This window comes from Macaca nemestrina, chromosome 4, assembly GCF_043159975.1.
Source record: "Macaca nemestrina isolate mMacNem1 chromosome 4, mMacNem.hap1, whole genome shotgun sequence".
NCBI classification, from domain to species: domain Eukaryota; kingdom Metazoa; phylum Chordata; class Mammalia; order Primates; family Cercopithecidae; genus Macaca; species Macaca nemestrina.
Genome location: NC_092128.1, coordinates 1,738,738 through 1,755,553, shown reverse-complemented (window position 1 = coordinate 1,755,553; position 16,816 = coordinate 1,738,738). Strand labels below are relative to the sequence as shown.

Here is a 16,816-nt window from a genome sequence, read left to right as displayed (position 1 = left end):
TGTGCTCCCTCTGGGCTCCAGAAATATTTAATTACACATCTCGGTGCCTGGCGAAGGCGCCAGGCCAGAGTGAGAACGCCTCGTCTATTGTTCAAAGATAAGAAACCCTGCAGCATGAAGATGGCTGGTGTCTTCAGAAGTGGTCTCACCTTTCCAGTTGCAGAAATCGGGGTGGCTATTTTATAGAGAAAATCCACCACCGGCAATGCGTGTCTAAGTGTGAAGCTTTCACTCAAACCCGCCGTCCAGGTAACACATGAAAGGCGGCCTTGGCTGAAATGCTGGGCAGTGCCAGGTAAGGCAGGCAAGAAAAGCTTTCTACTCTGACGTGGCTTTCAAAACCGTGTCTGGGGGTTCATTAGCTTTTGAATTTAACAAAAACCTTCTTAGGCTGTATCTCCTCAGACTGTGGAACAAGGGAAATTTGGGAATTCAATTATTCTTGGTGATGAATCGTAAACACAGAGGGTTGGTGATGTATATGTTCCAGTCCATATATGGATATGGACATAGCAACATGCCCATATGCATATATGTGCAAACACACTGGATGAACACAAAGACGGGGTATTAAGATGAATTGCTGTCTTTGTAGCTACATCCATTTTGCCAGGAATGACCGCTTTTTGAAGACTCTATTTCAGGAAATTATGTAAGATTTCTACATAGTATGTCTTTAGAAATAAATCTGTGTTGAGAAAATGTACATAATGGCCAGGAAATTAGGGTGGGCAAGGAAGGAACTGTGTGCAGTAGTTGTTTTAGGATGTACTCAGGACTCTGGATCCACGCTCTGCGTCCCCAGGGAAGGTGACGGCAGGCAGGGGCCACTGAGTGTGTGCTGTGGCTGCGACGCCAGATTCGTGTGTGTCCTTGGAGAGGCTCTTGATTGATTGCTATTGATTCAAATTACAAAAAACTGTATTTTGCTTTTCAATGTAGACTAAAAGGCAAAAGAAATTGTATCATAACAAGCGTCAGAACCTGTAATATAGAAATTCAAGAATTCCACAGAGAATTCCAAAATCCCTTCTTTACGACAGTCCTTGTCTTGTTAACCTCCCTCCAGTGACATAACTGTAGACCCAAGGATGAGTGACTGTTAACAATCAAGTCACTTTATGATAGAGGGGCACAGCACTGGATTAAAATGCATTTTGTTCTTATTCTCCTTGTTTGGATATTTATCTCTTTTCCTCAACAGGCAGACTTCTGATCAGTTAAATGTAAGATATATTCTAAACAATTTAGAGTTTGGTCATTGATGCTGTTGACAATTTCATTTTCCTTGTGGTGGCTTATTCACTAAGCACCACCACCTAGCCAGTGTGGACCGACTGTTTATCACAATCAAAGCTGTGGTCTTAAATGCTGCTTTTTTTTTTCATTGTCAATTTCTTCCTGTAAGACAGAGTCTAGCATTCATTTCAACAGTTCAATAAATACACTCTAAAACCAGACAACTTACTGGGTGACCGGTGGACTGGAGCAATGAACAAAAAAGGTCAGTTTCAAAATAGCCCTAAAAATATAGACAGCCACAGGCTCAGTGTCTCCGGGCTTTCCTGCAAGGCCACCCAGGGTGGTATCTGGGCCTGCACTTGTTACCTCTTTCCACCGCGGCCAGATGAGAATCCAACCAAAAATCCGAGCTTTATTCGTCGGTATCCTGTGGCTCATACACGTTAGGCTCTTTGTCAGTGGAAGAATCTTATCAAAAATAATGGCCCTATTTCCACAATTCTAAGATGCCTATTCTCCCTCACATTTTAATACGTCTGAAACTAGAAAATCGCTCACAATTAACACGTGCCGTTAATGGAGCCTTCCCACCTCTCGTTTCCCTTCCCTTTTCCCCTGCGGTGCTGACACAGACGCTGCCCTTGGCGCGAGGGGCATCTTAGAAGCACAGAGACCTGGCATCACTCCCCCTCCGCCGCGCACTCAGCGCACCTGCCCGGCCGGCGGGCTGTGCGTTATACCTGCGGAAGTCCAGGAGGGATCTTGAGGAGGAGGGGACTCCTCGGTCATACCAACTCAGGAAGTGGAACTGGGTCACGGTGCGCGTCTCGTTGGTCTGCAGGTTCTTCAGATAGAAGCTCCTCACCAGAAAGTCCTCGCACCAGATGTGCTCGGAGACCAGGTTCACCTGGTAGGTAGGGAGGGCAGGAGGGAGGGGGACAGAGACAGGTGTGGACATCGTGAACCAAACTGCAGGCACTGAGGAGCCCAGGGCCATGTCTGATGAGAGAAGGGGGTGCTGCAAAGAGGCCCCATTTCACAGCGCAGGGGGGTTCCCTCGGCTTCACGGCCCCCTCCCACCTTCCCAATGTTAACACTTACGCTAAAGATAGCTCCGTGTGAGTGTGTATGCTTAATGTTATTTAGGGGCTTGAGCATCACATAATTTTTTTAAAAGTTACAATCCAAAACTATCCTACTTTTTGTCTTTTGCATGTCCATGTTATATAAACCCTCAAAAAAAGGAACCAGAGAAAAATTACACTTTTAAACAAAACCAGCGACACAACTATGTGTTCTGCTAAATGGTTCCACTCTAAGTGAGACTCCATCGTGATGTGCACGCCTGGATCTAGAGCAGGAAAAGCAAAAGGCTCACGAGGCGCGCTGATGTGAACCCGAGCACAGGCACTTCCCAGCCTAAGCGTTTCTGCAGGAACCCCAAAGCCACAGCTGTGTGGTTTAGGGTTCACACTTAAGCCTCTAACTCACTTCCCCCTGTGGAGCTTCGGCATTCTCACTCCGTTTAATGCCAAACAGAATCAAAGCATGCATTCTAGTGCTGGCTTAATTGCCTATGTTTATTTAGTTCATTCTTGACATGGGCAGAAAATCCAGCGAGATAAATAAACTGGTCAGCAGGTTATCCTCAAATAAAAAGGTCACATGATCCAGCCACAAAACTCCGAGCAGAGCCACGGGGAAGCCACACGGCTCAGGCACTGGCATCAAGGATGGGAGCCAGGTTCTTTTTAAAGATGGACCCCACTTAAAGGCCTGTTATATGGGACCAGGACCATGCTGTGAGGCAAATGTTTTTTCTACTCTGTCAGCATTTGGATTTAGAAAATCTAAAAAATAAAAACCACATCACATTCCCAGGGTCTGGTTCATGACCACACAGCCGTGTGAAGCATCCACATGGGCAGTATGGCCCTTGGGGATGGCTCAGCCTCCATCCCCTGAACATGGGGGGCGCTGAGCCTCCCTGCACGGGGCCAGGCTGCTGGGGCCGTAACGAATCCCATTCAGAGGAGGAGCGGGGCCCAAGTGCTCCTCGTCCAGCTGGCGGGTCCTGGCCTGGGTGGTTCTGGTCCGAGTACCTCATAGATGTGGTAGAGGTTGGAGCCTTCATCTGGCCAGTAGTGGTAGCACTGCCGGACGCCGTTCTCTGTGAGGGGTGTCAGCATGACGATCACCACGCAGCCGCTCTCCCACACCATCTGTGGACAAAGAAGGCCCGTGGCCACCGCGTGACTGTCTCATCACCGCGTGACACGTGTAATTACTGCACTCGGAAGCACAGTCCAAATTTATTCCATTCATAGGACATTTATTTCATTTTCTCAGACATGTTTACTCTGCAGCTGCCTGAGTGTCTCTGAATGCACTGGCCCATACTTTGCATGTTCCATGAAATATTAGAAATCCCCGCAAATTTATCCCATGCCATTTAGAGCTTCCTCAGTTCTAGGTTCAGCTGGGTGGCTTTCCAACTTTTGATCTGTAAAGGAAACTTTCTATAATGCCACACATAACAGCCAGCGCTTCTCCAGGTGGTGCAAGTGGAACTCGGCCGACACCCTCGCTTGCTGGTGGCTGGCATCATTTTGCTCACCTAGAGAAACGTTTTGCTTTGTGAAGCTGCTGTCCTATCAGAAGCAGTCTCCGAAAGGCTTCTTTTCAAAGCACATCACGGAAAGCAGCACTGTACTGCTGCAATTTCATTTGTTTATACCGAAATATGGCAACACTATTCAGATTAAAGCAAATACCAAATTGATTTACTAATTCTTATTAGCCACATTGAAACACAATAAACAAAAGCACATTTAAACACACAGAAATGACAAAGACACAAAGCCCTCTGACCTCGCTTCTTTGCAAACACAACTGGCTACTTGTGGCTGTAAGCCTCCATCTTAACATTTACAACCTAATTACCCAAAACCATTAATCCTGTGGGGCACACTGATGTGGCATGTGTAGATTTTTATTAGCATATTAAATTATAGAGTGAAGAGGGTCTGCTTTTTCTGCAATGGGTTATATTAACTTGGCAGAAATGTTTGTAAGCAACTGCATTTAGATGTAAATTTGGTATCCAAGACAGTTTCTATTTCTTTTAAAAACAGATACAAAAATCCAATTAAGATCTTGTTATTTAAAAAACCCTCATATCTCAAATATAAAATGTTGCCATCGTAGTGCATGTTACTGAATTCCACATTTATATTTTAAAAATCAGACATATACATGATATTTTCCTCTTTTAATATTGATTTATGTTCTCATGGGGCTGAAATGGGGCACCTCACTGTGTATCATTTACACTGGAAGCTAACGGAACCAACTGAAGTATTTACGAAAAGCCCACAAATAAATATGAATTATGCTCAAATTCGCGCACTTCCTTTCTCCTTAGTGCCCATCCAACAACAAGATGAGAATTCAAAGCGTGTTTCTTACTAAGCTTTTCAGGCTTTCAAACCTGCTCCTCCAAATCGGTACTTCCATCACATAACAATTTAATGTGCCTTCAGAAGGTGGAGAAGCTCATGGAAGCCATTACGAAAATGAGGAAAAACACAGATTTTATGAGTGTAATAAAAATACAATGATCTAGACCATAAACTAATCATCCGGCACTCGGCTCCTTGCCGCCCTAGTGTGACATTACGGAGCCCCATCGACTGGGGGGATCCGCGCGGCCTGGAAGCCGCGCTCATTGGCTCTCGCATCCGCCCTTCATTACGGGGCGCCTTCCCGGCTCTCTGAAGATTTGGTTAAGATTAAATCCAAATGAAACTTAATTTAAACAAACAATCCCAAAGGCACTCCGGGGAATAATATTTCTTTTTAGGTCACTGTGTATAAAAGCAGAGAGGGGAATTTACTAAATCAAACAAATAGGCAGCCCTATTGGGCACCAATATTACAAGCTGTTCACGGATCTGATTACATTATCTTGTGTTCCTTCGAATCGGTACATAGCAACCCAATCTAGGAGGGAAACTACGGCATTTCTCCATCTGTTTCCAGCCTTCAACAGCAGCGCCTGACCAGTTAACCTCACAACATATCGCAAAAATCCGTTTGGATTTTGGTACGAATACAGAATATCAGTAAAAATCCCAGTCAAGTAAGGTTCAATTTCTAATCGGGGAGAAGTTTCACTATTTTCTTTCTCATTGGCTTGGTCTTTGTTGACAGGTGAAATACAGAAAGTGCTCACCCCTGGCACCTGTGACCTCATTTGGATACAGGATTTTCAGACGTAATCAAGTTAAGGTTGGTTTGTGTCACAAATCTTTGAGAAATCTAAAACTTTCTTTCAGGAAGTAAATAATGACCCAGGGTCCTTGTTTGATCTTAATGCAGTTCATTGGAATAGGCAGTTTACAAAACTGTATTGTTGAATTCCAGAAATGACCATTTCTAGCACTTCCTGTTTGGTGAAGGGTAAGAGAATATGGCCCCCATGGCCACGTGCACACCCGAACACCTGCACACCCGAACACCTGCACAGCCGAGCACCTGTGCAGCTGAGCCCCTGCACATCCGAGCCCCTGCACAGCCGAACACCTGCACAGCCGAGCACCTGCACACCTGAACACCTGCACAACCGAGCACCTGCACACCTGAGCACCTGCACACCCGAGCACCTGCACACTGGAGCACCTACACAGCCAAGCCACCTGCACAGCCGAACACCTGCACAGCCGAGCACCTGCACAGCTGAACACCTGCGCAGCAGAGCACCTGCACAAGTGAGCACCTGCACACCCGAACACCTGCACACCCAAACACCTGCCCACCCAAGCACCTGCACACCCGAACACCTGCCCACCCAAACACCTGCCCACCCAAGCACCTGCACACCCGAACACCTGCACACCAGAGCCCCTGCACACCCGAGCCCCTGCACACCCGAGCCCCTGCACAGCCGAACACCTGCACACCCGAGCACCTGCACAGTCAAGCACCTGCACACCCGAGCACCTGCACACCGGAGCACCTACACAGCCAAGCACCTGCACACCTGAACACCTGCACAACTGAGCACCTGCACATCCGAACACCTGCACAGCCGAGCACCTGCACACCCCTGCACACCCGAGCACCTGCACACCCAAGCACCTGCACACCTGAGCACCTGCACACCTGAACACCTGCACACCCAAGCACCTGCCCACCTGAGCACCTGCACAGCCAAGCACCTGCACAGCCAAGCACCTGCACACCTGAGCGCCTGCACAGCCGAGCACCTGCACAGCCAACCACCTGCCCACCCAAGCACCTGCACAGCCAAGCACCTGCAGAGCCAAGCACCTGCACACCCGAGCGCCTGCACACCCGAGCGCCTGCACAGCTGAGCACCTACACACCCAAGAACCCGCACAAGTGAGCACCTGCACACCCGAACACCTGCACACCTGAGCACCTACACATCTGAGCACCTACACATCCGAGCACCTGCACACTCGAACACCTGCACACCCGAACACCTGCACACCCGAGCACCTACACATCTGAGCACCTGCACACCTGAACACCTGCACACCTGAGCACCTGCACAGCCGAGCCCCTGCACACCCAAACGCCTGTACACCCAAGCCCCTGCACACCCGAACACCTGTCCACTCAAGCGCCTGCACTGCCAAGCCCCTGCACACCCGAACACCTGCACTGCCAAGTCCCTGCGCACCCGAACACCTGCACTGCCAAGCCCCTGCACACCCGAACACCTGCACTGCCAAGTCCCTGCACACCCGAACGCCTGCACACCCAAACACCTGCACACCCGAACACCTGCACTGCCAAGTCCCTGCACACCCGAACGCCTGCACACCCAAACACCTGCATACCCGAACACCTGCACTGCCAAGCCCCTGCACACCCGAACGCCTGCACACCCAAACACCTGCATACCCGAGCACCTGTTGTGTGTCAGGCACTTGGCTGGAGGTGCTGGAGGGGCAGACCCCGACCTTGGCTGGTGGCAGAGTGTCCCTGGGCACTGTGGGATTCCATAGCCACCCACGACACCCTCAGACTACAGGGTTAGAGTCTGGGGTTACCCCTCCTGGAGCAGAAGCAGGTGCCACCATCCACCACCAGCCCTGGATCGAACCAAAGCCACCAACATGGACTGAGAATAAGCCGCAAGTGCCGGATCCCAAGTGCGGACAGCTGGCACCACACTTCAGAGAAGAACTGACACTCCCCCATTATACACGCTTCTTCAATGCAGCGTCCCCATGCCTTGGCATCCCCCTTGAAGGCTCCAGCCGTGCCAGCTCTGTGGGCCTGGGGTGGGGAGGGGAGTGACGTTGCGCTTTGCTGTTTATGATTCCAGCAGGAATGGAAGTGGTCAGCCCAATGGTTCTCAGAGACCACCAAACACTGGGGTTAAAGCCTGCAGCCAGGCTCTGTGAGCCCAACCCATCCCGACGCGCCCAGCAGGGGCACAGCAGCTTGCGGTGGGGTCTCCTGATGGCTGTTCAGCAGCAGCAAGTGGACAAATTCAGTAATTTGGACAGTGATCCGATGAACAAGAAATGCAGACTTCGGCTGTTATTTGACCTGAGTAAGTTTACTGACTGTAGATTTAAAAACCATATTGTTGTTTGTTACAGGTTCAACGCTGTCCTCCCCACAGCCTATACTGACGTCCTAACCCCGGTACCTATGAATGTGGCCTTATTTGGAAACAGGATCTTTGCAGATGCAACTGAGCTGAGAGTGGGTCCCAATCCAACGTGACTGTGTCCTTGGAAGAAAAGGGAAACACCTCAAGAAGGCACAGACACAGAGAGTGGCCATGCGCAGACAGGCAGAGACGGAGCGTTGTGGCCACCCAAGCCACACCCCGGATGGCAGGCAGCCACGGGAAGTTGCAGGGGCCGTGTGGGATCTTCCCCCGCAGGCTTTGGAGAGTGTGGCCCTGTTCACACCTGGATCTCAGACTTCCAGGCTCCAGAACTGCGAGGGGACGTGCTCCTGTGGTTTCAAAACAACCAGTTTGCCGTACCTCGTGATGTCAGCCCTAGTGACAGATGCACCCGCTGCAACTTCACTCTCTCCTTCACCCATCAAATCACCCACAGGTGTGGAACAATGGCCACCCTGCCTACGCTTCCTATCAACACCAATGGAGAGGAACACAGGGCCTCTTCACTCTAGGTCCTTTTTGAGTGCTAAGAAAAAATCAGCAAACAAACAAAAAACAAATGACCCAACTAAAAATGGGCAAGGGATCTGAACAAACATTTCTCCAAAGAAGACAGACAAATGGCCCACAGGTACATGAAAAGGGGCTGAATGTCATCAGGGAAATGCAAATCACAACCACAGGCACTGGCACCTCGTGCCTGTCGGGATGGCTGCCACCGAAAAGAGGAGGATGGCAAGTGTTGGAGAGGATGTGGAGGAGAGGGAAACTTACACACTATACGGTAGCAATGTGAGTGAGGGCAGCCTTTATAGAAAACAGTATGGAGGGCCGGGCATGGTGGCTCACACCTGTAATCCCAGCACTTTGGGAGGCCAAGGCGGGTGGATCACGAGGTCAGGAGTTTGAGACCAGCCTGACCAACACGGTGAAACACCGTCTCTACTAAAGATACAAAAATTAGCCAGGCGTGGTGGCAGGTGCCTGTAATCCCAGCTACTTGGGAGGCTGAGGCAGGAGAATCACTTGAACCTGGGAGGCGGAGGTTGCAGTGAGCCGAGATTGCACCACTGCACTCCAGCCTGGGCAACAGAGTGAGACTCTGTCTCAAAAAAACAAAACAAAAAAAAAAAAAAAAAAAAAAAGCCAGCTCAGTGGCTCACACCTGTAATTCCAGCACTTTGGGAGGCCAAGGAGGGCGGATCATGAGGTCAGGAGTTCGAGACCAGCCTGACCAACATGGTGAAACCCCATCCCTACTAAAAATACAAAAATTAGCTGGGTATGGTAGTGTGCACCTATAATCCCAGCTACTCAGGAGGCTGAGGCAGGAGAATCTCTTGAACCTGGGAGGCGGAGGTTGCAGTGAGCCGAGATCATGCCATTGCACTCCAGCCTGGGCAACAAGAGCAAAACTCCGTCTCAAAAAAACAAAACACAAAAAGCAGTATGGAGAGCCTCAAACAATTACACAGAACCACCGTATGATCCAGTAATCCCACTTCTGGGTATAGACCCAAAGGAAATAAAATCAGTGTGTGGAAGGAACATCAGCACCCCTTTGTTTATTGCAGAACTATTCACGATAAAGATTCGGAACAACCCACATGTCTGTCAATGGATAATGGATAAAGAAAATGTGGTATATACACAATGAAATATTATTCAGCCTTAAGAAAGAATGAACTCCTGTCATTTTTGACAACATGGATGAGCCTGGAGGACATGACATTAAATGAAATAAGCCGGACACAGAAGGACAGGCACCCCATGATCTCAATCACATGTGGCACCTAAAAAGGATGAACTCAGGGATGGAGTAGAAGGGGGGCTCCCAGGGCCTGGGGCTGGGGGCTGAATGGGGAGCGATTGGTCCAAAGGTAGAAACTTTCAGTAGAGGACGGCTGAATTCTGGAGACCTGGCATTCAACATGGTGACTGTAGTTAATAAGAGTGTTGGGCACAGAGATTTGCCGGGAAAGTAGACTTCAGATTCTCTCATCACACACAAAGAAAAGGTAACTACGCGACGAGACATGTACTCATTAACTTGACTGTGGTCATCATTCATGATGTCTGTGTGTGTCAGAATATCAGGCTGTACACCTTAAACATATACAATTAAAAATAACTGGGTGCGGGGGCTTGCACCTCTAATCCCAGCAACTGGGCGTGGGGGCTTGCACCTCTAATCCCAGCACTTTGGGAGGCCGAGGCAGGCGAATCACTTGAGGTCAGGACTTCGAGACCAGCCTTGCCAACATGGCAAAACCCTGTCTTTACTAAAAATAGAAAATTAGCCAGAAGTATTGGTGGGTGCCTGTAATCCCAGCTACTTGGGAGGCTGAGGCAGGAGAACTGCTTGTACCTGGGAGGTATAAGAGGTACAGAGGTTGCAGTGAGCTGAGATCATGCCACTGCATGCCAGCCTGGGTGACAGAACGAGACTGTCTCAAACACACACACACACACACACACACTCTCTCTCTCTCTCTCTCTCTCTCTTAAAAAAAGCTCTTTTGAAGCTCCACTAAGATCTGATTTAAGGAAAGATGATCAATCTGAAATACTGAAACATTTGAGCTGGATGTGGTGGTGTGCACCTATAGTCCCAGCTACTTGGGAGGCTGAGGAGGATCATTTGAGCCCAGGAGTTCAGGACCAGCCTGGGCAACACAGTGAGATCCCATCTCTGAAAAACAAAACAAAAAACTGAAATACCAAAACCCCAGGCCATTTTCTCTACAAAACATCCCTGGGCCCCTTCAGAAGGAAAGCTTCTCCTCCTTCTACTTAGATCTTTTGTGATGCGTCCCTTCCTGCCTGTATTAGTCCTGTCTTTGCCATTATGTCTTTCCTCTGCCAGACGATCATTTCTTTAAAGACTCCATCCTAGACCAGTTACCTTTTCTAGCCTCCATGGCATCTAACAGATGCTTCATTGAAGACAATTCACATTTCTAAGAGGCCGTTTGGATATTTATGTAAAAAAAAAATAACGGAAAGAAAATGTTATCAAAGGTTCGCATGGCAGAAGTCCTCCAGGACTTGCTTAAATGTACAGACAAGTGTTCAGTTTAAAACAAACAAACAAACAAACATAGCCGGGCGCGGTGGCTCACGCCTGTAATCCCAGCACTTTGGGAGGTGAAGGTGGGCGGATCACAAGGTCAGGAGATTGAGACCATCCTGGCTAACACGGTGAAAACCTGTCTCTACTAAAAATACAAAAAATTAGCTGGGCGTGGTGGCGGGTGCCTGTAGTCCCAGCCACTCAGGAGGCTGAGGCAGGAGAATGGCGTGAACTCGGGAGGCGGAGCTTGCAGTGAGCTGAGATCGTGCCACTGAACTCCAGACTGTCTCAAAAACAAAACAAAACAAAACAAACAAACAAACAAAACCAAGCATAGTAACTGCATCCTGCTGAAGCGGTTGCCATGAAGACGCATTTCCTCCAGAGCAGGTGCAGGGCCCGCGCAGTTCTGCTGCACAGCTCGTTTCTGCTCATTTCTGTTGTGAGTGTCCTCTCGTGGGCTGAACAGAGGTTTAGCCTTATAAAGACGACGCAGCTAAATTTAAAAGGATGAGGAGTCAGTTAATGGGAAAACACTTGCATTTCACTCCTTAGGAGCTCACCAACGCCGGGAAGTTAAACTGTGTGGTCTGAAACAGATTAAAGAGGAAGAGATAGCGTGTGTGACATCTTTTGCAGGGGAAACCCTTCAACCCTGCTCTCACCCTGCCTAGAAGACAGTCCTAAGAAATAAAGCTTCAGCCTTCACAGCTCTGGTTCCGTGAGAGTCACGGCTCCAGGCCACGCTGCGCACCTTTGGACACGGTAATATAACCCAGCGCAGGGTGACAAAACCTTTGTGATGCTGTCCATCTGGCTTTTGTTTTTTGGAAACAAATATGTCAGTGTGGGATTCATTTAGGGATGACATGGTGAGGCGACGTAGCCCACACACACGTCAGCAGTGCTGATGGAAAGGCTGATGAGGGGGTGGCAGGAGGAACCCCCCTGTGCTGCCGTCAGATTGACGCCTATGCCACCTCGTAGCCCCATCCCAGGGTGGAGGAGCAGCCACAGCAACCTCAGGACTTTTCCACCAGCAGTATTTCTGCCCAGGAGGAAGAGCAAGCCTCAGAACGAGAAGGACTTGCCACTCCACCGAAGTCAGGTCTGCGTCCTCTGGGAAAGACTCACAGCCTGCTTGTGTGCGAGCAGACCCCGTGTGGCTTGGTGTGGCCACCCTGCCGCGCAGGGGTTCCCACAGTGGGAATGCACACTCACACACTGGACTTCCTCTCCACCCAGCCTTTGTGTGACCACCGTGGGTACCTTTGTGATCAGGCATTGGACCCGCACAGGAAGTCACCTGGCCCAGGCGTCACTGAGACTCCTTGTGGCCTCTGCCTGTGCTTGCGTTTCCGGTTAAACATGCGCCTGGTCTCCTTGCGGGGAGCTGCTGCACTGGGCGGCCTTTCCTTTTCAAGATCAGGACCTGACATAAATGCATCAGATCCAGTTGTGAAGCGAGAGAGGAAGAGGAAGAGGAAGAGGAAGTGCGTTCCCACTGTGGGAACCCCTACGAGGCAGGGTGGCCACACCAAGCCACACGGGGTCTGCTCGCACACAAGCAGGCTGTGAGTCTTTCCCAGAGAACGGAGACCTGACTTCGGTGGAGTGGCAAGTCCTTCTCGTTCTGAGGCTTGCTCTTCCTCCCGGGCAGAAATACTGCTGGTGGAGAAGTCCCAGATGGAGGAGGAGTCCCAGGTGGAGGAGGAGTGGGGAGGGGAGGAGCTGGGTGGAGGCTGGGAAGCAATCACACACAGGAGCAGCAGAGCCTGCTGTTCTCAGCTGGGAGCCGTAAGAATCAGTCGGAAAGGAAACTTGGACCTGTCCTTTCTATTTGAGTCCTTTCTATTTGAGTCCCATTTTAAATTCTGCACATGTGTGGCGAGAGACCAACTGACCATCTTTGCACTGTCTCGAGCAGAACCACGGATAAGCTTCACGGTCACAGGTTTCAAACCCAAAATTTAGATAAGATAACGTGAGAAACAGTTTCTTTCACCTTTAAAGGTTTGTGAATTTATGAATGAAAAACATCCAGCAAGACCAAACCTTTGAAATATAACAATGTCCTAGAAAGTCTTGGGCATGTGGTTAAAGTACTTATCAATCACGGACATGAAAAATCAAGTTTTTCCTAAGAAATTAAGTAAGAACACCACTCTCGTGCTTCCCTTTAATCCAGTAACATGCCTTAAAATCAACCCAACTGTGAGGTAGCAGGCTCCGAAGTCACTTCCCTCTGCTAACCTCCTGAGCCTCTTCACTCCAGAGTCAGTGAGATCTGCAGACGGTTCCCTCTCACGTCAGCCACCGTCCGGGGGTGGAACAGGGTGATGGCCAAGCTGAGTCTTCACCCACACTAGGGAGCCGCAAGGACTGGGGGACATTCTTATGCTCTTGGAGTCAGACCACTTAAGGTAACCACAGACCCAGAGCAGACACTGTGGCCCCGGGCTGGACACATCTGACAAGAAAGGAGGCTGCCAGACACTGGGTCTGTCCTGGAGACTCAGGGCCCCCGCTGCTGGACGCCACATCTGTCCTGGAGACTCAGGCCCCCGCTGCTGGATGCTGAGTCTGTCCTGGAGACTCAGGGCCCCCGCTGCTGGACGCCACATCTGTCCTGGAGACTCAGGGCCCCTGCTGCTGGCCACTGGGCCTGTCCTGGAGACTCAGGGCCCCTGCTACTGGACACCGGGCCTGTCCTGGAGACTCAGGGCCCCTGCTGCTGGATGCTGAGTCTGTCCTGGAGACTCAGGGCCCCCGCTGCTGGACGCCACATCTGTCCTGGAGACTCAGGGCCCCCGCTGCTGGCCACTGGGCCTGTCCTGGAGACTCAGGGCCCCCGCTGCTGGATGCTGGGCCTGTCCTGGAGACTCAGGGCCCCTGTTGCTGGACGCCACGTCTGTCCTGGAGACTCAGGGCCCCTGCTGCTGGATGCTGAGTCTGTCCTGGAGACTCAGGGCCCCCGCTGCTGGACGCCACATCTGTCCTGGAGACTCAGGGCCCCCGCTGCTGGACGCTGGGCCTGTCCTGGAGACTCAGGGCCCTGCCTCCCACATGCCGAGGGAACATTACAACGGTTGTGAGTAGCTGGGGGCCGTGAACCAGCTCGGGCTGAGCAGACGCCATCTTTGGAGGATTTAAACATTTTTAAAAGTTAGGTGGTATGGGGCCATCCCCTCTACCGAGGCCAGGCCAGGGTCATCTCTGGATGCTCTGAGGTTTGCTTGCTGGTGGTACTGACGGTGATGCCAGAAGGTCATCCTGCGCTGATCAAGGAAGCTGCCCAGAGACAGTGCATGGTGTGGAATCCAGGTCTGCCATCTTCCCACCCACCCCTGCCTGGACCAGTGCAGTGGCTGACACAGCAGACAGGCAGATACACAGACAGACAGGCAGACAAGACAGGCAGACAGACAGACAGCCAGAGACAAGACAGGCAGACAGTGACAAGACAGGGAGGCAGGCAGACAGGCAGACAGAGAGGCAGACAGACAGGCGGACAGAGAGGCAGGCAGACAGATAAGACAGTCAGGCAGCCAGGCAGGCAGACAGACAAGACAGGCAGACAGACAGATACACAGACAGACAGGCAGACAAGACAGGCAGGCAGACAGACAAGACAGGCAGGCAGACAGCCAGCCAGAGACAAGACAGGCAGACAGGCAGGCAGACAGACAAGACAGTCAGGCAGACAGACAGGCAGACAGTGACAAGACAGGGAGGCAGGCAGACAGGTGGACAGAGAGGCAGACAGACAGGCGGACAGAGAGGCAGACAAGCCACTGGTACTGGGTGGTGGGTGGCCCTGCATGGTGACAGTCAGCTCTGAACTGTCATTCTCCTGCACCTCAGCCTTGTCGCCAGTGACTGGCAGGCAGTTGGAAGGAAACACCTTTAAATTCTTTGGGTCTTCCGCAGTTCCAAGTTCAGGTTTTTTTCTTAACCATAGTAAGAACTATGATCTACAGATGCCAAATAATAAAAAGCTGTATTTACATCAAGCCTATCAATTTGGAAATGAGAAAACGTATCCCCCCAGCTGAGGCTTCATCACAGAATACTTTTAGAAAGCGGAAACTAGAAACTGATAGTGCACCTTTTTCTTGGTAAAGTGTTGATACAATAAGAGTCAGCACGCATCCGATGCCAGCGGGACACCTGCTGACTTCAGCGAGCGCTTTGTGCTCTCCCTGGGGGTCAGGGGAGCTGCTTTGTGTCTGATTCCATCCTGAAAGGCAGCCTGTTCGTCAGACAGGAGAGGCAAGGCTAGACTCTGCAGTCGTCCTCTTGGCTGAGCCTCCCATATGGGGAGTCAGTTCCCGCGGTGGCTGTCCCCGTGCCTGGGCTCCAGGGCCCTGGTTTTCCATGTCACATCTGCAGACATCCACTCCGCACCTGATCGTGACAGACCACGCTGCCTACATTTCTGGTTTAGAAACAGCTGTTGTGTATCTCCTGGGCACAGCCAGTGTTTGGTGGTGACACACAGAAGCTCCCTCTGGAAGAAGAGCACATAATTCTGCAGCTCTTTCTAAAGATAGGAAAGGGGGATGGCGGGTGGCCAACTCCTTTCGGTTGACACGAGCCGCGTAGCACAGGGTGTGGTGGAAGGCGGCACAGCAGGGGCAGGCGGTAGGGAGGTGGTCCGCGATGGACTGTCGATGCCTGCGCCCCCTCCCCTGCCTCCGTGGCAGTCATTATCCTCCAGCTACAGTCCCGCCTACAGGGGCTTCTCTGTGACAGCTGCCCTGTGCACCAGGACATGACTGTGCCAGGGACGTGCTGTGGGGCCACATCCCCGGGAAGCTGCAGACCTTGCTTCCCCATGGGGAAGTCTTGGCACCTGGGAAAAGTGTCACTTTATTGCCCGTCTCTGAGGAGTTTGACTTTCACATATTCTGTCCCCTGAGTCTAAGCACACGTGGATTTTGGTAAACAACGCCTACTCTGGACATGCGGAGGTCACCGCAGCCGGATCTCTCTTTTCTGTTTATAGAGATGTGTTCATGAATCACTGTGCCTTCTTCGTCCGAATCCCTGTGCCTTCTTCGTCCGAATCCCTGTGCCTTCTTCGTCCGAATCCCTGTGCCTTCTTCGTCCGAATCCCTGTGCCTTCTTCGTCCGAATCCCTGTGCCTTCTTCGTCCGAATCCCTGTGCCTTCTTCGTCCGAATCACTGTGCCTTCTTCGTCCGAATCACTGTGCCTTCTTCGTCCGAATCACTGTGCCTTCTTCGTCCGAATCACTGTGCCTTCTTCGTCTGTAAGGAGCATGCGTGGTGAAGAGACACCTGGCACTACACACGTCTGGGTCTAGAATGGGCTCTGCCTCCCACTAGCCGTGTGGACCTGGGTGGGTCCTTATGGCTCTCTGGGCCACAGCTTCATCCAGGGTAGAATTGGGCTTGCTCTATATATCTCTATTTTAATTGTAGTAAAACATATTTAACATATAATTTACCATTTGTAAGTGCACAGTGCAGGGCAGTAAGGGCCTTCTCCCCACTCTGCAACCGTCACCATCACCACACTCTTCAGGGCATTCTCATCTTCCCAAACGGAAACCCTGTCCCCATCAAGCCCCTCCCCAGTGTCCCCTCCCTGAGCCCTGGCCACTGCCCTCTACTGTCTGCCTCTAGGAATCTGACGCCTCCGGGGACCCCATGAGGTGGAATGATGGGAGGCTCATGACGGCTTCATCCCAAGGCCAGTGGCTCAGCCAAATGAGATCCCATATGGGAAGTGCCTGCCCAGGGTCTGGCACCAAAGAGCTCAGTAAATGGGACTTCCTTTCTTCCCCCAGCCCCCTTTCCTTACG

The 16,816-nt window shown here is 51.0% G+C and overlaps 1 protein-coding gene across 1 annotated transcript in view; it reads right to left on the bottom strand.

Moving 5' to 3' along the window:
- The window catches only part of PTPRN2 (protein tyrosine phosphatase receptor type N2), a gene marked incomplete at its 5' end in the record, with an annotated part of 1,004,492 nt that overhangs the window by 36,494 nt on the left and 951,182 nt on the right, over positions 1 to 16,816 (bottom strand). The window contains 2 exon segments of the mRNA NM_001305920.1: positions 1,983 to 2,149; positions 3,345 to 3,464. Of these exon segments, the coding sequence (NP_001292849.1) occupies positions 1,983 to 2,149; positions 3,345 to 3,464 (287 nt within the window).